Raw genomic sequence first — 22454 nt, forward strand, 5'->3', positions numbered from 1 at the left:
TGTCCTACTCAATCTAAATAATAGTAGAAGGAAAAATGGAGGAAAAGAAGTAGTTATTGAGTGAGGAATTCTTATATTTCACAAATCACATTCTTCTTATTTATATGAAAAAATCATTAAATTATGTCCTAAGATGATTCATGTTATATTATAAAATTAGTTGACATTAGACAATGTATCAATGCACAAAGGAGATACTTTCCTTTGGACAAAAAGAAGGGAGATACTTTCGAGTTTGTTTCATAATTGCCAAAATCAACAAGTCTTTTTCTCCTTTACCCTTTTCCTTTGGTTCACAACCGAATGTAAACACATAACTCAAAAAATACTACTCAACTAAGAAAAGTTGAGTTTCCTCCTTTTTATGGCACAATGAAAAGGTAGTCAAAGCATTAATAATATTAGCATGATCTTTCATTGTAAGTTTGTAACACCAGTGTAGATCTTTTCTTATCCAAGATTTTTTTGATCCAAGTCCCGATGGAGTGAATAGTTTGTCATAATAAGAAAATAAATAGTTGAACATGATAAAGTAAAAGGTGTGTACATTTAAAACCAAATGTACAACAAAAAGACAAAAAAAAAAAAAATTACCCTTCAATAAAAAAACTCCACACAAGTTTTTATCCTCAGTTACACTTCACTACAAAAACAGTGGAATCAGTTTCTTCCTTCCCATTCAAATTCAAAGTCAAGCAAAAATCTGTGATCATCAAAGTCAAGCAAAAATCTGTGATCCACCTAATCACATTTACTTTCATTGACTCTGCCCCACCTCAATCAAAACAGTCTCACTCTTTAAAACCACCTTATTTTTGCACCAAGAGTCTCTTTCTTATAATCTGATCGGTCCCTCCTTTTCCTTACTCATACACAAACAGCCCCAATATCCCCTTCAGATTCTCTCTTATTACAAAACCTTTTGGTCTAGACAGAGATACATACAACTAATCAACCCCCCTACAACCCACAAACCCATCCAACCAGACAATCTTTACCTCACGTGACAAAACTCTAACTCCATATCCATTGCGACCAGCAAACGCTTGCTCTGCACCACTTCCCTAAATACCCTTTTCATTAAGTCGTCTTTTCAACGCTCTAGAGTAGAGAGTGGGGTTGTTGGCCAAAAAAAAAAAAAGAGTAGAGAGTGGGGTTTTCTTTGAAACAAAGATTTATGAAAAACATTCATGGCCAAAATAAAAAAAGATTTATGAAAAACATAATATTAATAACTAAATATTAATAAAAGAATAATATTAAAAACCATGTCATTGCACTACATGTATAATATCACATAACATAAATATAGTACATGACATCTCCTCCTAACATTTTCCTTAATAAAATAGGGCATGGTCTGGTCGATTCAACTCAAACACTCAAAAGTGTTGCATCTGTGTAAATGTGTAAGAGAGTTCTCGCACGTGTCACCCCTCTCTCTCTCTCTCTGTGACTTTTGCAGCTTTGCTTCTACTAACCCCTCCACTCCTCTCTGTTCTTTGCTTCTGCAATCTTGTTGGAGATAGATTCTAATCAGAGGGAGGAACTGGAGAGTTGGGTGCAGAGAGATAAAGGGTTGGTGGGTTTCGATGAAAGGAGAGGGAAAGATGGTGTTGAAATCCAAAATGAAATGGGTTGGTCTGGTTGGTCTGGTTCTCTCAGCCATATCTCTTTTTGTTCACTTTTTACTGGCTAGATTTACAGAGGAGGGTGTTTCAGAGTACCACTCCTCAATCACAATCTTCCCTCGGCGAGCCATTGGTGAAAGTTTGAATTTTTCAAAGACTGTAATTGCACTATCTCGACAAAGATCTCATCTTTCTGATTTTCATATACTCTGTTTGCTTAATTTGTGCTTGAATACTCTCATAAAGATTCATCCTTTTGTTAACTTTGATTTTCTCCGCCTCTCTGCTTATTGTCCCAAGTGTTTTTATGTTTCTGGGTTTAAAGTCCTCTGTTGAATTCTTCTGGGAAAGACTTGTTCTTTCTCTAAAGCGTGGCAATCAATGTCGTTTTGCCGACATTGGTTCTGGGTGCAGTATTGCCCTTATTGGGATTTTATTTGCTTATTAGGCAAAACTCAGACACAATTTTTTGAATTATTTAGTTCGTTTTCTGAAGCAAGTTTGGTTTAAGTATCTGAATTATTCTGGATCTGTTTTTGAAATTTTTTTTATCAAATATTATTTCCAGTTAATTTGGTAGGTTTTGGATATTATGCGGACTTATAGTTTCACTGTCTGTTTGCTGTCTATTATGGCTTCTTATTGTCCTTTTGCTTTGGGGTGCAGAGTCCAATGTATAGAAGGCTATGGGGTCCGGCAAGGCATCTTGAGTCTTTGCATCCAGATGCAAATCCTAGAGGATATTATGCAGGTTTGGTCACTTTATTGATCTTGCTAGTGATTTCTCAATTGGTTCAATGCTTTCTGGAGGCTAATGTTTGATAATTATTGGTTAAAGTTTCCTCTGCAAAACTAAAGCTACCAAAAGGTTGATGATAAGTTGATAACATTTATTTCTTTCTTCTTCTTTCTATTCTTTTGTTTAATCTTACTTTCGGACGGTGCTTTCACAACCAGTGGGGTCCTTGGTTTAACCTGACCAGTGTTATTATAATTAATAGTTCTTACTACAGCCCGGAAAGAAATGTTTTATGTGTAAATTGTGGATATTGAAACCTTCAGTTTTGGATTCAAACTGTTTATTTATCTATTCTTAGACATAGCCCTTAACCTTTGGGTAGGGATTGAAAATACCTAACATACTTTCTTACAGTTTGATTACCTACAAAGTTTAGAATGATATATGTAATTTTTTTAAATATAAAATTAAACATGTGTGTTGCAGATCCCAATTCTGATACCAATGGTTTTATCTTTGTGAGGATACAAGGCGGCTTTCATGAGATCAGGAATTCAGTAAGGGTGTCATGTTCGAATAGCCTATTTGCCATTATATTCAAATTTCATATGAGTTTACAGCTGCATCATCTTATGGATTTTTCAGATATGTGATGTAGTTGTGGTTTCTCGGTTTCTTAATGCAACATTAGTTATTCCTGAGATCCAATCAACCACAAGCAGCAAGGGCATCAGGTTTCCATTTTGGACAATGATTAATCATTACAGTATTCAGTAATTATTCTTTGTTAATTTATTATATCTTATGTTTTTATGTAGCTCTCAGTTTAAGAGTTTTGCCTATCTCTACAATGAGGACCAATTCATGGCCGCATTATCAAAAGATGTCGAAGTTGTGAAAACCCTTCCTAAACATCTCAAAGGGCAAAGGAGAAAAAAGAACATTCCAGTGTTTAAAGTACCTTATTCTGCTTCACCATATTACTATAAGCACCATGTTCTTCCAATTTTGAAGAAGCATTTAGTAGTTGAACTAGTCGTGTCTGAAGGTGGATGCTTGCAGGTAACTATGACTGTTCTCTCTTTTGCATTGAGTGTCCTGTGTTCTTGGTTTGATGCTATAAATGCTACTGGTAATAATCTCCTTTTCATTTTTATGTTACTACTTTTTTTGGATGCGATGCAGGCTATCCTGCCATCTGATCTTGAAGAGTATCAGAGGCTGAGATGTAGGGTTGCTTTTCATGCCCTTCGGTTCCGGCAGGAGGTCCAGGAACTTGCCACCAAAGTTTTACATAGGTCAATTTTCCTCTCTCTCTCTCTCTCTCTCTCTCTCTCTCTCTCCCCCCCACCCCCCCCCCACCCCCCCCCCGCGTATATATATATATCTGTCTTTTCTCATCCGCATGGCTTTAACATATATTTACTATTGCTTTAGGTTACGAGCTCCTGGGCAGCCATTTGTAGCATTTGATCCTGGAATGACCAGAGATGCTTTGGCATATCATGGTTGTGCTGAACTCTTCCAGGTATTTGCTTCAAACGTGGACTGCATGATAAATTAATTTTTTCGGAACTCTTCACAGCATTTATTTGCATATGTTCCTTGAAACTCTTCCCCAGGATGTACACACTGAACTCATTCAGCACAAAAGACATTGGATGATAAAACGTGGGATTGTCAAGGGGAAGCTTTCGGTGAATTCTGCAGAACAACGCCTTAATGGTTCTTGCCCACTAATGCCAGAAGAGGTAATGTCCATACAAAAGTAATGTCCTAACATAGACACCCTGGGGATCAAGTGACATTATAAGTTAATCCTAACATACACTGATACACTACAAGTATATGTGCACTAAAATTTTCTAAAAATAAATGTCGTTTACATCCTTTTATAAGAAATTACATTTTTGAGCCTTTGATCAATTTTTGTTGGATTGCTACAGATAGGTATTATTCTTCGTGCATATGGACATTTGTGGGACACAATAATATATGTCTCTGGGGGAGAAATCTTTGGTGGCCAAAGGACATTGATCCCTCTTCGTGCAATGTTTGAAAATGTTGTTGATAGGACCTCCCTTAGCTTACCTTGGGAGCTTAGTAGGATTTATGGATGTGAGGATAACCTTGTCGAAAGTAATCACAGGAGTCCACCTTTGATTGAGGAAGAGATGAAGGTTGAGGCGTGGAAAACTGCAGGGCCACGTCCTCGCCCATTGCCACCACCTCCAGCCAGGCCCAAATCCTATAACATTGAAGGCTGGTGGGGTTGGGTAGCTGAGAGTGATAATGAGCCTGATAGTACAGTTATGGAGTTGAGGACCAACGCCCATAAACTACTCTGGGAAGCAATTGATTATGTGATATGTGTTGAAGCTGATGTATTTATCCCTGGATTCGATCGTGATGGTAAAGGGCATCCAAATTTCGCGAGCTTAGTAATGGGACACCGACTCTATCAGTCAGCTGCATCAAAAACATACAGGCCAGATAGGTAAGTTGCTTTATCTGGACGTTTACTTTATACTTCTTTGAAATTTGTTATCATTAACTTCAAAAAATAGAAGTACTGCATGTATGCATAAGAATGATGCAAGATAGTTATGTCCGGTTGCTCGCTTGAATTGGAAGATGATATACTGTATTTTTTGTAAGATTCTTCTTGTGTTTTTATGAACACAGGAAAGTAATTGTCAAGCTTTTAGAAGAAATTAGTGACCACCTTTACCACGCAAACCATACATGGCTGATGTCAGTGCGCAAGCATTTGAGAAAGAGATTAGTTGATGGATTAATAGAAGCATCCAAAAGTTCAAAACCACTGTCTTTTATCTCTCATCCAGTCCCTGAATGCTCTTGTTTGAGGCACGATTCTGCTAGAACATCAATAAATGCTTCAACATCAGCTCATGCTTCAACTCATAATCACTCTCAAGTTCTTGCTGCTCTTGGAATCTCGCACCATTGCCCTGCTTGGATGGAGAATGATTTGATATCGCAGTCAAAAGACAAGGAAAATGAAGAAGCTTTAGATGAAGACGACTCCACCTCATCTGGATTGTTTTTCCGGAAAAGTAATGGAGATCATGAAGGTGGTAATGGAGATTTAAGCAACAAAGAAGAAACTCTGTTGGAGGACCAAGAAGAGCTTGAGGGTGGAGAAAGGTAGTGAGGCTGATAGAGTCCCTGTAATGGTTCCTCCTCTGCAGTTTTGTACATAAAAGATATCTTCATTTGTATGATCCAAGCAAGTTTGGAAATCATCTTCAGCTCCAGTTCAAAAGGGGAATGCTAGTTTTCTAACCATGGTTCAAGAGCACACGAGTGACTGCGCTAACTTGGAGGCATCGTTGAAGCAGTTCACCCAATTTTATTGGATTGCTTCAATCCCCTTTTAGCTCATATATAGTCATGATTTAACCCCACAACCAATTTTGATGTAAGCAATATGTTCTCCGTTGATCTAGCTTTAGTTTATCTTTTTAAGAGACCTTTCCATTTTTTCCTAGGGATTTTTGACTCTGCTTCAAACTGATACAGCATTGTGAAGAGCAGGAGGTTAAATGTCTTTGCTAGACTTTGTGATTAAATCAAGGGATTAATACTATTTTATTTCTCAGACTATTATACTTAAATCAATTTGCACCATAGACTTCTAATTTGGAAAATCAAGAACTTTGACTTTTTTAATTTTGCCAATTGAGGTTTTTTCGTCAATTTACACACTTTTCATCTAAATCTTTGAGGGCAAAATAGTCTCTTTCATTTAGATCTTACCATTTTTTTCTCCTTCATTTCTTACTAAATTTTGGTTGATCATTCTGACATTTTAGATGAAAAATGTGTAAGATCCTTAATTTTTCAATTGGCAAAATTGAAAAAGTTAAGATCCTTAATTTTTCAAATTAGAAGTCTAAAAATACAAGTGTAATAGTCTGGAGAGTAAATTGGCATTAATTTCTTAAATTAATGAGCGCCGCAATTTAGCCTCAACTAATTCATTAATAGTCCCAACACTTCAAAGAAAATGTAATTTCATATTCTACCCAATGTAAATTGACAGATAAGGACATACTAATTAATAAAAAATTCTCATTTGTTCATCCCCATCAGTAGCAGCCCAGCCCTCCATCTCCTTCTCTCTCTCTCTTTCTCCATCTCTCTCCCTCACTTTGCAGGAAAAAAAGAAGAATGAAAGAAAAAAAAAAAAAAAAAGGAGGGGGTGGGGGTGGGGGTGGGGGTGGCTGGGGGTTTGTGTGATCTGTAGATTGTGGGGTATAGAAATCATGTTTGGTTGCTTTTTGTTTTATTTTTTCTGATGTATCTACAAAAAAAAAAAAAAAAACAGGAAGAAGAATTGTGGTTACATAAGCTAGCTTGTTTCTGGTGTGAAAGTTGTCATTGTCCACATTTTGTTTTTGTTCACCAGAGAATGAAATTTATTTGATCCCAGTCAATTGAAATCCAAGTGCGATGACTGGTCGCTACACTAATGTTGAAAGCACCATCAGAAAACTCTCAAAGTCACGAGTCCCAAGTTGTTGAAACCGGCCAGTTGAGGATCAAAGTTGGATGAGAAGTATTTCTGACTGCAGTGGAATTGAGTTCTTTTACATACAATCTTGAAGGGGATGCAAAAAAAATTTCTGCGGAAGGTGATGATACTAAAATTCCATTAGCATTGATAAAGCATATCAACCCCCACTTTATTTTAATCATCATCAATCTGGAATGAGGTGCGAATAAGTTGGGTACGTGTAGTGTTGGGTGTGGACGTATGTTGGATTTTTACAAGGGTATATAAGTATTTGTGAAAAAATTGTTGGGTAAATTAATAAATGTTTATAATTTTTAATTAGGTATAAAAAATGTGTTGGAATTACTGATAAAAAAAATTAAGTCTTAATAGCAGCACCCCAAAATTCTTTTCTTTTGTCCTTTTCTTGCTCAAATTTGATTGGGGTTGTAAGTCATGGTTGGTTACACTAGTTTGCCGCTCAAGAAAAGCTTAGTTTCCGAGTTACTGCAGCAAAGGAACTTGCTGAGAAAGCATGAAGGAGACTGCGGTCAACAAAGCGTCATGGTCAAAAACACAAATCACAGGTTGCTGCTGACATCTTTGGTTTTCAACAAGCCCCTCAGTACCTTCAACATAAACGTGAACCCCAAGAAATATAAACTATATATAAAGCAAAGATAATGTCCAAGCACCCACCAAAAAACCAAGCAAATCAGCATCTCAGCTCATTACAACCAAGAACCTGGTTGAATTTTATTTACTTGTTCTCCAATTTGAAAGCCTAATTCTTTTTCTGGGTTTGATTCAGTAGAGCAGGGTACTAAACCAAGCTAGATCAAAATGAGAGAAAGTAAGGCAACTTCGTTCAAGTGCTTGTTCAGGTTGTTGTTTTGGTGCTTCCATTCACAGACCTCTGAAGAGAAACATTCAGAAACTGGAGTAAACACAGGGCCAGAGGCGGCTAATGTAGCTGCAGCTAAGCATTTCTCATCTGCTCATAAAGTAAGAATGGACTAGTTTGGATTTGAATTTCTGGCATACTGTACAGAAGGCAGCTAAGCTTGTACCAAATGGTGTAAAGGCAGAGTTTTTATGATGGGTGTTTGACCTTGTAAATAGATTCTGAATAAAACTATTTGTACCCCATTTTGTGTTTTTGTGCTGGTAGAGGCCTTATGAATTGGCATCAGGATTTGTCTCAACTCACAAATCATGAGATGATAATGGATATTTATGTAGTGTGAACCTAAAAAAGAAGTGAATATTTTTATATTATCAGTTTATCAGTTGGTTGGTGGTTCCAATTTCTATTTGTATTCATGATCAGTTCTCTTCCTCTAAATAAATATCACACAAAAAAAAAAAATCATGAGAATAGCTATGTTTGAGCATTCAATTCGATCATATAGTAATCAGTTGAATAAAAAGGTTTTTTTTTTTTTCATCCTTTAAAAAAAAAAAGGTTTTTTCATTTTAGTCTTCAAAAATCAAAAGTTTTCCTGACCCCTCATATCTCTGAGCCCAAGCCCAAAAACCAAAAAAATTGGTACCTTAAAAAAATCCATAAAAAGGGAGCGAAGCCCACAGACCAACATAATTCGGCAGGTGACGATTATTAATAATATTTTTTTGAAAGGAGATTATTATTATAATATTAAGAAGAACAAATTAGCGTAAATTAGGTGGCGTGGTGGGCAGCTGAGTGGATCACATAAACATTAGTAGCGGCCAGCCAGCGCCACTAGCAGCAGGAATTCCAAAAAGAATGAATTGTTAATCAACATTAATTAATTAATAATGGAATTAATCAGTTTCACTTTTATTATTAATTAACTAAATATTTAACGGTGAGTAAAAAAATTAAATTAAATTTATTGGATATAATTAATACATCATCATGTATTATAAATAAGAGTTAATTACACTTACACTTTTTGAGGTTTATTATATTTTCATATATATCCCTGAAATTTTAATAATTACATATACACCTCATGAGATTTTAAAATTATTGCATATAACCCCCTACAAGAGAAAAAAATAAATAAACAAAAAAGAAAATATTTATATTGAGGTTGGACCTTACATCTTGAGTAATCTTTAGGCTATTTAACCCCTTAGATGCCTTTTTGCATAATTTTTCATTATTTTTCGTCTTACTATAAGGGGTTATATGTAATAGTTTTGAAATCTTAGGGGTGTATGTGTAATTATTAAAACTCTAAAGAGTGTATGTATAAAGATGATAAACCTCAGGAGGTGTAAATGTAATTAACTCTATAAATAATTCAATGAATACAAATATTATTGAACGATATATTTATATTTATAAGATATAATATTAATAATATTTACTTATATTATAATATATTAATTAATTATAAAATGGGACAGAGTATCAATTATATAAAATAATTAAAAAAAAATTGAGAGTGAGAAGCAGCAGAGAGTCGTCCTCTAGGTCTCTATTGTTGTCCGTTGTGTTGTACAAAAACAAATCCAAATAACAACAAAACCTTTTCTATTTCCAGACCCGTCGGACCCAATTCGGGTACTCTCTTCCTTGTAGTCCTCGGACCTCCGCATTTCCACCACCACCACTCACACTCACTCTCCTCCAACTCCTACAGAGTTCTCTCTCTCTCTCGTGTAATATTGGCTTTGTTTTTTTATGTATTTATTTATTTATTTTGGGACAAATTTATTATATTTGTGGCAGTTACATATTATTGTGTATCGGAGATGGCGAAAGCTTCCAAGGGTCACCATGATGAATTCGAAGACGATGACGAAGAGCCTCATGCAGGTCTCTCTCTCTCTCTCTCTCTCTCTCTCTCTCTCTCTCTGTGCCTTGTTTAAAAAAAAAAAAAAAAAAATTCTGCTGAGCTGGAGTAAATGAAAAAGATAATGAATTGATAGGGGAATTGGCAGTGAAGGTAGAAGGAGGGCAGGGCAGGGAAAAGAATCGCTCCAAGCATTCCGAAACTGAGCAGCGTAGGAGGCTCAAGATTAATGAGAGGCAAGCTTAAAGCTTTTTAATTTTTTTTTTTCAATCACTACTGTAATTATCTTTTTTTTTTTTTTTTTTCCAATTGTGCTATAGCTTTGACTTCCCATGTTGCCAAACCACAATAATTTTAAAATTAGAATAAGTAAAGGGAAATGGGTTTTAGCTTTCATATCAAAATAATGGATCTTTTTTTGTTGTTTTTCAAACAAAATGGCACCTTTCCAACTACGTCACAATGTAACTACTAGTAAAGTTGACATTGTATGTTGTAGATTTCATACTCAAACTGTTTGCTGTTTTACTGGTCTGAATGCTATGCAAAAGCTTGTTTTGCATACGTTTTTGTGAAGAACGAGGTGAATGACATGGTCATGGAAATCAATAGATTAGTATTCTGAGATGGACGTGCCTGTTTTTCTAATATTCCTATTTACTGCTAAAATTAGGATGGCAAGGTATCTTTGCTTGAAAGTTTTGTTGAATTTGAGTACCGAGTGTTTATTTATTTGTTTACTTTTAGTGAAAACTTTTTTTTACAGCTTTTAATCATAGTTGTCTTTGATCCTTTTCCCTCCCTGTTTTTTTATTTTTATTTTAAGTTATATTGTTGGTGATATGAAAGTTGTCTTTTTATTACTATTGTATCCCCCTTTGCTGCTCTTTTATGCCATGCGGATCTTTCTTGTTAGTAGCATGGGCATAAACTCTTCACTCACCTGGGCAATACATATTTCTGAGGCAGATTTCAGATGTTGAGAAACCTCATACCCCAAAATGATCAGAAAAGAGATAAGGCTTCATTCTTGTTGGAGGTACACATTCCTATCATGTTCTGCTTGTATGGTGATAATGTTTTATCCTTTTTATCATAGATAATATATATAGAATATCCTCATTATCATATTGAAACGTAATTGTATCTATATGCAGGTCATAGAGTATATACAATTTTTACAAGAGAAGTTAAATTTGTATGAGGGTACATACCAAGGATGGAGTCCAGAGCCAACAAAATTGATCCCATGGGTAAAATTCTAGTGCTTGATGTATGTGTGTGTGTGTGTGCGTGTTGTTTGTGTTGCATTATCAGTTTAAATTGGTGTTACTTTGACACCTTAAAGAAGTGTAAGTACCTGTTTTGAAACTCAAGGCATGATTATGTGTATTGAATATTGTGTCAGAGATACTTCTGATTGGCATGCACTACGCTCGAATGTCCAACTAGAGACAGAAGAACCCTGTTTTTTTTTACCACAGAAGTTACTGTGGAACTCTGTTATAGTTTATTTTTTGTATTTTTCAAATATATAGATTAAAGGTGCAAAAATATACTTTATTTGACCTAATGGGGGGGAAAGAAAATTAGAAAAGCATTAAAATTCTGTTGTGTCCTTAAATCATAGAATTTGTATGGCAAATGAAACAAAAACCAAATAGACTCCTACATGCAGCACTTGCACTGAAATCCAGGTAGGGAGGCTTTTTAACTGTGACTGGGAGAACGAAATTAGAGACACCTGCAACACTATATTTATATGTGGGCTTATTTAGGACTTTAGGAAGCTACTAATGATTTTAAGAATAACTATGTGTACTTTAATGTGTAAGGGAATGATTTGGTAGATGCACTCTGTAAATGGAGGCATTATCCCTTATTGTTTGTGCCTAGAAAAAATAAAAATAAAACACAACTTGAATGTTCTCTAGCTTTTTAAATGGATTTATGACTTGCACTGTGACCAAATATATATGGATTTCCAAGCATATTGATTAGTGTAGTCCATCTAATCGAAACTTACTGACCTTCCATTTGTTTGCCACAGAAAAATCATAATAGGCCTGGAGAAAATTTTGTAGATCACTCTCAAGTTTTGAACAATGGTTCTGGTCATGAGAATAATGTTGTTGTCTCCACAGCAATGCTCCCCAATGCACAAAACTCTGTGGAATCTGACTTGGGCTCTGCTGTTGTTTACAAAGCACTGGATCACGTCAGTGGGATAGCTACTCAATCAGTTCCTAATGTGCAACCACAAAACATCTTTGATCCTATTGGGAGTGTTGGAGTGCCCACGCTACCCTTGCAGGAATCTGTTTCTGATGCAGAGAACGTGGCTTCCCAACCCCAGTACCAATTATGGCAGGGTGTAACATCTACAACTATTTCAGGCAGTAAACCAAATACACAGGATGAAAATAGTGGATCTGTTAGCATCTCAAGTGCCTACTCAGAAGGGTGAGCTTTCACAAAGATTTCTTAATAACTTTATTGCACTAGTTGCAAGTTTTTGTTAACTTGTTCATTGTCTGGGAGTAAATCTACTGGTACCAGCCATCTTTACTGTCAACCTTTGCTGAGCTATTATCTATGATGAAGTGGCCTTAATAAATTACATGCAGGCAGCAAACTATCGTTGCCTTATTGTATGTACAGATCTCTATAGCATTTTTAGTAAATTTGCCTGATTGATTTGCTATGGCAATCATCCGCATTCTAGGTTGAAATTTTGAAACTGTTGCTAGTTGAGACTAGGAATAGGAATTTTATAAATGCCCAAGAATTCAGTTAAAATCTTAAAATAGGTTTCCATGAGGAGAATCTTATGTTAATATGTGTTAGTACTGATAGTATGGGCAATAGGACCGTAGGATTTAGAAGATGCGTGATTTCAATTGTCTCAGCAAAGTCTGTAGGATAAATTTTTCAATATTGGCAGTATACATAGGGCAAGTGCAAAGTGGATAGGTTAGCTTTTACAGCCATGATGGTTAATTCTTTTGTTGGTGTTGTAGTAGGACATGATGGACATGAAATCTATAATGGTATCACAAGACACAAGCTATTGTTTTCAATCACCACGTATTTATTAATTTTGTATTCCGAAAATACTCAATTGGTATATGACACGATTATTATAATGAAGGTCCTTATGGAAAGATATTGTATGTGCTTCGGGTTTTGGTGTTGAGCAGGGTATTGAATAATCTGACAGAGGCACTGCGATCTTCTGGTGTGGATTTGTCCCAGGCCAGAATCTCTGTTCAAATTGATGTTGGGAATCGAGTAGACAGTGGACTGACATCCATGGCAACTAGTTCAAAGGTTTTTTTAGAATCTTTAACCTTTATATTATAGCCCATTGTTACTATGATTGCTGCATCTCCTACTAATACGTCTTTCTCATAAATACTACAGGGATATTTAGACCATAGGCATTTAGGACTACGCTCACCAGTTTTAGAGTCCAGACCTTTGAATTTTTTCTCCTTATTTTCTGATGTTTGTTTGTTCAGGCTCCTGTGAACCTATCCTTGAACAATCAAGCAATGACACACACTCAAGTAAGCAGCTGTGATGAGGACTTTGAACCAGCTCATAAGCGGTTCAGAACAGGAGAAAGTTAGTGCATCTGGTTTCCTGTTTTTCTCAATCTAGTTATTTTTCTTTTCCTTGTTTTTTCTGGGGGGTGGGAGGGTGTTCTTGGGTGGGTCCGTTTTTTTTGATGTCATGGTCCACAGACAACTAGGTCCAGAACAAATTGTACATGTTTGTGCTCCTTGTGCATGGATTGTCCTAGATAGACGTGTCAGGTTCATTTTGTTTGTACTTTGAAGTTTCAGATGGATGATTCCATGCATTTAACAAGAAGCAGCGTTCTGTTCTATTTTGCCTTTTAATGAATTATTTACATGTTTATTCCATTGCGCTATGTTCTCTTGCTCTGTTTCGTTCATTCCTGTGTGATGCCACGCCTCTTCGTGTTACCTTCACTTGGAAATGTCACAACAGTCACTAAAATTAAATCTTCTTATCGTTTATAAGATGTGAGTGGATGAAGAGTGGAGTTTGTAGTTTTGAGATTGAGTAATGGCACGTACACCAAAACAAATCATATTTGGTTTTTAAGATAGTATGTCATTTATTCATATTCATAACCATACCTAGATTCACTCACAATCTCATTTGTTTGTAATGAACCTGTGACCACATCACTTAAGCTATTGATTAAAATTTGAGACGACTTACACACCTAATGGTGCAAAAGTGAACTCATTAACAAGGGTTAAAAATATGGCTGTTTGCCGTATTATATATTGTTTAAAAAATTTCATATGCTTAGGGAATCTTGACTTTTATATCTCAGTACTCATAATTCAACCTTATCGATATGTGGATTTAATGGAAGAATGAAGAATGGAATTGTACTAAACGAGACGAAAATGGATTAGGCCAAGCTTTCACCAACCTCTCCCTAGTTTAATGGACATTCATGAAGAAGCCTTTGAACTTTCGGTCTTCCGACCTTTAGGAACTTGTTGTGTACTGCGAAAGCTACGTATAACGTGCATGAAATGGCCTCCCCTCCCATCATCATTAGTGGAAGTAGAACACTATAATAAGTCTTTAAAGTGGCTGTCCATGTAATCACTTTATACAAGAGCCAGTTTCTTAGTGGACGGTGGCTTCTTGGATCACACACCAAGTTTTCTCGGATTGCTCGTTAATATCATTGCTATCTCCTCTTCAACTAACAACACAGTTTCTTAAAGTGGGCACTCATTTTCATTACGTACTGTCTGTTTTTTGTTCAGATTATGAAAGTATGGTGCTGGTATTATGTACTATAACTTATATGATACGTATTTTAATTAATGGCTAACCAACCACTTAGACATGAATAAAATTGAATGATGCGGATGATCTGCCAAACACCACCATAACAAGGCTGAAACATCAGGCATGATGGTGCCATGTTTCTGTCATGATTGCTACAACCCATCGCTCCAATGGGAAGTTTATTAGTTTAGGCATGGCTGATTTCAGGTAATGAAATTTGATATAGTACAATATTCAGAATCCATGTCATGCTTATCAGATCCTCTGGCTCTATATACTATATACGTGTATTATTGTAAAATTCTCGGAGTTGGGCATATTATAATACATACATGAGAGAGAACAAGTAGTCACTCATTTAAAGAGAGAATTAAATAAGGTTAATCTTGTTGCAAAAATGATGTTTACAGAAGTACATGGGAGATTTTGATGGGGATAACCATCCGGAAAACTCCCATCAGGAGAATGCATTATATTCAGTTATATTTACAATGAGCTTATTTGGCATTCTCCCTGAAGTGAAGGCAGGGTATTCACTCCATAAACCCGGATTTATTAATGAAAAATTTCGTAAATCACCTCCAACCCAATTTTATGTACATAACACAATCACTTGCCCTATTTAGACCACAGCATAAATGAACCACTGCCTGTATACATTCTCAATGGCACAGTGCACAAATTGTGAAAACCATGCCTTTGGCATTAGTTCATGTGCTTCTCAATGGTTCATCTAACAGTTGCAAACACTCATGTGGATTTGAGTAGAAATAATCTTCTTCCTTTGGCTTATCTGGAATAGAAACTCGTTTCTTGGGGCTCCCCATTCGATCAGCATGAGCTTCCTTCACAATGGAAGAGAACTCATCCCAGCTCAATGACCCATTATTGAATTGATCTATTAAACCAATCAAAAGTCTTCTGTCCAATAAAATAGTCTTTTTGAAACCTAAGAATCTGAAAAGGCCAAGGAGAAACATTATCTCACATCAAAGTATTATGTGAAAGCAATATTAAGTAACACATAAGTATATGATAGAATATGGTATTACCTGCGATGACCTTCGACAACTTTAGCCATGTTTCCATCATATGTAGGAATAAAAATATCACTCTCTAGGGAGACAAGATAGTCCAATGCTGCCATTTGAGAAGAGTGGTTCGGGAAAAAACTCAGGTCCGAAGGCTCTAGCAGAGTCTCTTTTCTGACCTGTTCCACAAAGTTCAGGCAAATTGTTATGGCAGCCAAATGTATAACTGTTAAAAGATTGCTTGTTCTTTCCTTCTACTTACCAACTTAGGAAAAGCAGCTTTCAAACTTTCCATCCTTCTATTTCCCCCATATATTTCTCCAGCAGCGATATAAATTTGAACATTACGATCAATACCCAATGCAGTCAATACCAGAGCAGTTTCCTCTGGTATTAGTGGGCACAAACCTTCTAGCCTTTTCATTTCAGGATTTATGTCTTTTATCTTCCACAAAGGATTAGCATATCTAACAATGTGTAATATACATAATTAAAGAGGTTGATAAGAAAAAGTAGTAAAGATGCACAAGAGAATAAAGTAAAAACCATTACCTCATCCTGGTGAGTTCTTCCACCTCATCATTGTTGCAACCATGACTGCAGCCAGAGAATGCCAACATGTCCATTTCATATCTGAGATGAAGTACCAGAAAAGGGCCATTTTCTCTCAGTATTCTGACAAGTTTTCTACCAATTTCTTCTATCTGGGAAGTAAATCTCAGAGCATGGAAATTAACCCGGCATCTCAACTTTTGAACCTCAAGAGGTAGACCATTATTAGCTAATCGAGCATCGGTTTTGTTCAGATGCAATACTTTATACTTTCGCGCCAGAGGTAGGATCTGTTGGAAAACATATCTAGAAATTAGTTCCATCAGTGAGAATGGTCATAAACTGGAAAGGAAAAAGGATGATGCTCAGATGCTTCTTTGTCTTTTGAACCAACCTGATGAAAGTAGTAGGACATGTTAGACCAACTAATGGGTGGCAATGAGTATACTACTCTTTTATTGAGCTTTGACGGCAGTTTTTTTAATATCCGAACCTCATCTCTCAAGGATGTAATGAAATGATCGACACCAAAAATGTCTTGAAACTCACTGCCACAACAAGGGACATAGAACTCAATAAGGGCATTTAGAATGAAACCCTCATACTTTTGAGGGAAGACAAATTAACCTACCTTGCAGCCCAAAAGGAGTTTTTATCCAGTTCTGGCACAATAAGAGTGACATTCAAGTATCTGGCAATTGCAACCATATCACAAATCTGCAGCAAATTAATAAGTGAGAAAAATAACATGCTAGATACAGAGGGAAGGAAATAATATTAAAAAATTGTGATAAGTAGCTAGCAACTCACAGCTGCTCTCATTTGGTTCAGTCCTCCATTGCAAGAAACCATGAGATACCCATTATTCTTGTAAACCCCTGAAATAAAAGTAATTCAGCACTAACAAACAACATTTTGAAATCCCAACTCTTTATTGAAAAGTATCTATAATGGTATAGACCAATGACCAATGAGCCAAACAAATTAACATGTGCATGATATATTATTGCTGTTAATAGCCAAAACTTCAATTGTTCTGCAGAAACTGATTAAATTGATGATTTCTGGGGTTCTCTCATACATCAATTCTCCAGTTACACACAAAAGCGATCAAGATATAAGATTTATATCAAGGAGCTTAAAACTTACTCTTTTGTGGGATAAGAACTGGGTTTGGAAGCTGCTTAGGCAATTGAGCAGGAACAGACCAATCTAATTGAGTGCAAGGAGGCCAAACCTTGAACAATCTTGGGCCCTGTATCAACCATATTCCAATCAGCTGAACCGCAGCGGCCCACACCAAAGCTGTCACAATCGCCCGAACGATCAACAACCATGAGTTCATCTTCAATATCGAGCTCTTCAATTTTTCAACATTACACAACAACACCTTGAACCCCATCTTCCTCTCTGCTCTATAATCACACTTCTCACAGTCCTCTGCTCTGCACATTGTGACTCACTAAAACACCTTCCTTTCCAATACCCTATTTCCTTAACCACCAACTCTTCAATGTAGTTAAAAATCAATCTTTGAAAGCTAAAGGTGAATGCCAAGCACACCAATGTTGTTATCTACTCATAAAGACAAGGTGGTGCTCCAAGATTTATTAACATAGCCGAAACACCTCGAAGGAATAAAAAAAATGAAAACTTTCTTGGATTCTGATGAAGTTGACAATAAAATAATAGAAGCCCAGCTCTCAGATTGTCACCTTGTACGCAGCTCCACCATGGTTGGTGAGCTTGACTAATCAAAACCCAGAAAAGAAAGAGTGAATTTCAACCAAAGCCTCCAGAAAGAATTCAAAGAAGGCCGCTTTACGCTTATTCTGGCAAGACCCAATAGTCACTTTGAGGAGGTATTGATTGGGTTTTTCCGAAGAGATTCCGGCGAGAATAGCCGGAAAACTTGTAGAATGTGGTTGGAAAAGCAGAGAAACAGAAAGAAAGACGATGATGAGAGACAGAAAGAGTCCAAGTGTTTCAATGAGGAACTGAAAAAAGCCTGCAATCAAGGCTTATAGGGACCACATTTATATTTTATAGTAAACCCAGCGAAACTAGAATGCCGTACCAAGTCCCATGTAGAGAATTGAATTAGAATTCTGTTCACCGTTCTCCATTGTATTTTATTTTTTTCTTTTATTTATTATTTGGAAATAATAATCTTCTTTGTTATAAACTCCAAAATACATGGTAATAATGGATAAGATGAACTCAAGTACAAACTCACCCAAGTTTTTGCTTTAGATAATTGTTTGTTGGGAATTTGAGTTATAACCAGAGTAGAGTAGAGGGTGTCTCCAACTCAAATTTTAAAGGAGTTTAATGGATTTTAAAATTCATAAAATCCATCAAAATCCAAAGAAATTGGGTGGAATTTTCATGGTATTTGTTATGTGTAAAAAATGCATTCAAATCCATTAAAATCCTTCACTTAATGAAATCCATGACTTTTTGAAGACAGTAGTGCTAGATATACCACATTTTTATACCATAATTTCATACCACCTTATGTGGCAACTTACATGGCATTCATACATTGGATACTAAAAAATAAAAAGAAAAATCCAAAAAGAAAAAGAAAAACTCTATCCAATAAAGTAATGACACGTGAGATGGTATAAGAATGTGATATAAGAAATGTGGTAAGTATAGCATTATTCTTTTGAAGATACCTAAATTTCATTGGAATCCATTAAAATCTGAGTTGGGGATACCTAAATTTCATTGGAATCCATTAAAATTTAAATTGATGAAACTTAGATTTCATTAGATTTTTAAAATCCAATAAACTGTACATTATATAGCCATATAGGTCACCTCACTAACTTTATTTATTTATTTTTCCTTTACCCCAAAACTAAACTACAGTAATTTTGCAGTATAAACTTATAATTTGTGTTCCATTGTCAATTTGTTTATGGTTTGGCTGGTGTGAAGTCCATTGTGGTAAAATGGACATACTGAAGGTATCAAACTATAGTGGCCAAAAAAAAAAAAAAGGTATCAAACTATATTGTGTGTGCGTGTGTTTTTTTTTATAAATATAGTTCAGTTTATCTAACTACAGCATTTTCATCTACATTTATAATTGAAATGCATATCACATGTTGACTAAAAAAAAAAAAAAGAACAGTTTGCCCTATGAAATTATGGAAACATATTCAATATACAATTATTATTAGCAAAAGCACACATTTTTAACAATCCACATATTACTATTATGAAATTGCCTTTTTTCTATGAAATAAAGATTAAAGACTTAACAGTTGTGTCAAAAGTAATTGGTTTTTTTACCTAAATACCACTTGAATTATAAGAGGTGTGCTCTCGTATCACCCAAATTTTTTTTTCTTGTCAATTTACCACTTGAAGTATCAATATGTGCTAATGTGACACCTATAATCAATTTTTTTGTTAAATTATCAACTTTTTTCTCAAACTTCCTAATTTACCCTTAAATATAATTAAGAAAAACACAATTTTTTTTTTCTTTCTGTTCCTCACCCCCTCTAAGTCCAGACCCACCCAACCACCATCGCCGACGTTGCCCCATCGGTGGGTTGGCTGAGTTTTGTTTTTTTTAAGTGTACTTACATTTTAGTTTTTTTTCAAATATTTTATAATATGAATTGACAATATTATCCTTCAAGTTAACAAAAAAATTGACATAAATGAATAGGAGGTGCCAAATTAGCAAATATTGATACTTCAGATGGTAAATTGGCAAGAAAAAAAGTTTGAATGACACTGAAGCACACTCTCTGTAATTCAGTTATATTTGGGTAAAAAAGCCAAAGTAATACACATAGAATCTTGTTCATGTTATATTTTGGATAAAAGGGTACTGCAGCACTCCTTGATTTTGGGCTTTTTTGTTGCTCAGGACAATGTCCTGTCCAAGTACAACTAATTTTGGTGTTAAATTAACACACACATTCAAAACAAAACATAAAAGCGGTCTATTTTAGTGGTTACAATGCTTGCATTGCTATTTAATTAATTCCTCAGCATTGCATTAGTGATGGGCAAAGATGAATTTAGTGGTTGCAACATGCAAATATTTGTGATGGGGCAAAGCTTAGTTTAGTGGTTGCAGTGCCTGTCACCAAATATGGACATCATACCAGCAGAAGTTTCTTTATTTATTCTGGATGATGAATTCAGAACTAATTAATTAGTCTAAAACAACCTTAAACAAAAATGGTGGGTTTTTTTTTTCTATTATTTCATTTTCAAATTGAAAAAAGAAACAAGAAAAAAGGTAGTGGTTGTACACTTGTAGTCCTCTGACACGTTAGCCATGTCAAAGCAAAGCTATGGTTTAATGCAGTTAAAGGGCGGAGTAGCCGATGCCTTGTTATTTCATTTTAAAGTCTGTGACTGTGAGTCTGACTCACTCACTCACTCACTGTGTGCTGATCATATTTTGCTTAGAGAGACCATGGTTTTGGAGTTTGCAGTTGTGACAAATGCCCGTGATTGTAATATATTGTTAAGAAATGTGGAGCAATGTCCCACATCGGAAAACTATAACTTAACATATGTGCTTATAAGTCTTAGGCCTCTCCACCCATTACCAATTGGTTTTGGGTTGGATGCTCTAATTCTATCATGGTATCAGAGCCAGGTTATCCGCATGTAAGGCCCAACGGCCACACGTGCTCCCACGTCACCCAATACAATTTGTTCACGTGTAAGGCTCAAAATATCGCCACACGTGCGGGGGCGTGTTGAGAAATGTGGAGCAATGTCCCACATCGGAAAACTATAGCTTAACATATGTGCTTATAAGTCTTAGGCTTCTCCACCCATTACCAATTGGTTTTGGGTTGGATGCTCTAATTCTATCATATATATATATAAGAAAATGCAATAAATTAATAATTTAAATTATAACATTATGCTGTTCATCCATTAGTCATGATCAGCATCTTAGTTTTGGCCACAAATGAAATATTCCTGGCTAGACGTTTTTTTTTTCTTCACCAAAAAAAGAAAAAAAAAAAGAAAAATGAGCGGTGACATCATCTGAGTCTTGGGGCAACAATAAACTTCACTATAAAAGTAAGCATATAAAGTGTGTTTTCCACAATCCACAAGATGTGTATTTGTAGTCACGGAGCTAGCCATGGAAGCTATAGATATTCGTTCACAATGCTTTGTCAAACAGCAATTATATATTAATTCAGTCAGTAAAGAAAAATGATACACAGTAATTATATTTTTCAATTCTTGATTAGAGAGAGAGAGAAGTAAATGGGTACACAGTAATTAACACAATATTTATGCCTGTAGATATGCTGCAATCTGCATAGCCATTTATGGGGATGGATTTTATTGCCTTATATTTGCACTGAGTGAGGGGAATTACCATGAGTTGACTTTGAGTGCATGCCCACTCTATAAACAATTGGTTTCATAACTTGTGCTAGTGCATCTGTGCATGTAGGGCAATTGGCTTAGGATCTGGTGATTTTTTTGGCCTTAATTAGGATCTGATAGGATCTGGTGATTTCAGTAAATGATATATTGATATTGCAGGGTCTCTTAACTCTCAAATGGTTCTCCTTTTCCTTTCCTACACTTATCAACAGTTACAGTTTTTAACTTTTGTTCATGGGGAAAATTCATTGATTCTTACAGCTCTCACTATAATTATGATGTCATGGGACATTATTTCACTCTACCCATTTGCTTACTTATTTTTCTACTATTTTTTTATTTTGGCCATCAATTCTCTCACTTCTTCCATTTTCTCTCTCTCTTTGATGACCAAAATTAAAGCATGGTAGGGAAATGAGTAGACAAATGGGTAGGAGATCCTGGTCCATTTCACTCATTCTAAACAAAAACAAAAATCATCTCAATATGCAAGGTGATGATATAAAATAATTTCTCCCTTCGAAAATGTATATTATTATTTATTATTGTTCAGTGTAAAATAAAATTCTCATTATTGATTAATGAGTTATCATTATGGCAAAAGGATGACCTTCATGACCTGATTTATTAAAGAGTAAGTTATAACTTGCACCCTACAGATTTGACTCGATTTACAAGTTGGTCATTATCTATTCAATTTTTTCAAATTGTAACTTAACATTTGAATTTTATAACAATGTTGCCCTTCCATCTGTTTAACATCTGACTGAAATACTGAGCTTCAATTAATTAGACATAGCCCATATTAGGTTAGAAACATGAAGCCCAATAACTTAAAGGCCCAACCCAAATTTTAAAACAATTTAAAAGTGGTAAAATTTCTTGGAAAATTTTCTAAAAATACCTTGTTGTTTGCTTGATAAACCCAAGGAGTAAAATTTTGTTTTTTATGGGTATGAA

At 35.5% G+C, this 22454-nt stretch overlaps 3 protein-coding genes across 7 annotated transcripts; 2 read left to right on the top strand and 1 right to left on the bottom strand.

Annotated features, from left to right (window-relative positions):
- Positions 1-1364: 1364 nt before the first annotated feature.
- On the top strand, positions 1365-5985 carry LOC147288412 (O-fucosyltransferase family protein). Its single transcript, XM_086240523.1, has 10 exons — positions 1365-1790; positions 2298-2382; positions 2857-2927; positions 3016-3104; positions 3189-3432; positions 3556-3668; positions 3808-3898; positions 3993-4121; positions 4317-4867; positions 5056-5985. Exons 1-10 carry the CDS (start codon positions 1593-1595, stop codon positions 5540-5542), a joined length of 2058 nt encoding a protein of 685 aa, XP_086096649.1. The 5' UTR covers positions 1365-1592; the 3' UTR covers positions 5543-5985.
- Positions 5986-9384: 3399 nt separating this feature from the next.
- BIM3 (BES1-interacting Myc-like protein 3) lies at positions 9385-13550 on the top strand. Of its 5 annotated transcripts, none has more exons than XM_086240515.1 (8): positions 9385-9523; positions 9612-9698; positions 9812-9911; positions 10645-10714; positions 10833-10928; positions 11726-12138; positions 12876-13005; positions 13197-13550. In XM_086240515.1, exons 2-8 carry the CDS (start codon positions 9635-9637, stop codon positions 13305-13307), a joined length of 984 nt encoding a protein of 327 aa, XP_086096641.1. In that variant the 5' UTR covers positions 9385-9523; positions 9612-9634; the 3' UTR covers positions 13308-13550. The 5 variants fall into 5 exon arrangements, with proteins under 5 accessions (XP_086096641.1, XP_086096644.1, XP_086096643.1 ...); XM_086240518.1 differs by having other exon boundaries at positions 9824-9911; XM_086240516.1 differs by having other exon boundaries at positions 9410-9443.
- Positions 13551-14933: 1383 nt separating this feature from the next.
- LOC147288414 (rhamnogalacturonan I rhamnosyltransferase 1-like) lies at positions 14934-18059 on the bottom strand. The gene is made up of 8 exons (XM_086240309.1): positions 17253-18059; positions 16914-16981; positions 16735-16820; positions 16498-16651; positions 16104-16393; positions 15814-16018; positions 15573-15730; positions 14934-15477 (listed from the first exon to the last, which is right to left on the bottom strand). Exons 1-8 carry the CDS (start codon positions 17554-17556, stop codon positions 15231-15233), a joined length of 1512 nt encoding a protein of 503 aa, XP_086096435.1. The 5' UTR covers positions 17557-18059; the 3' UTR covers positions 14934-15230.
- Positions 18060-22454: the final 4395 nt, after the last annotated feature.

This window comes from Dryas octopetala, chromosome 4 (assembly GCF_963921425.1).
Source record: "Dryas octopetala chromosome 4, drDryOcto1.1, whole genome shotgun sequence".
NCBI classification, from domain to species: Eukaryota; Viridiplantae; Streptophyta; class Magnoliopsida; order Rosales; family Rosaceae; genus Dryas; species Dryas octopetala.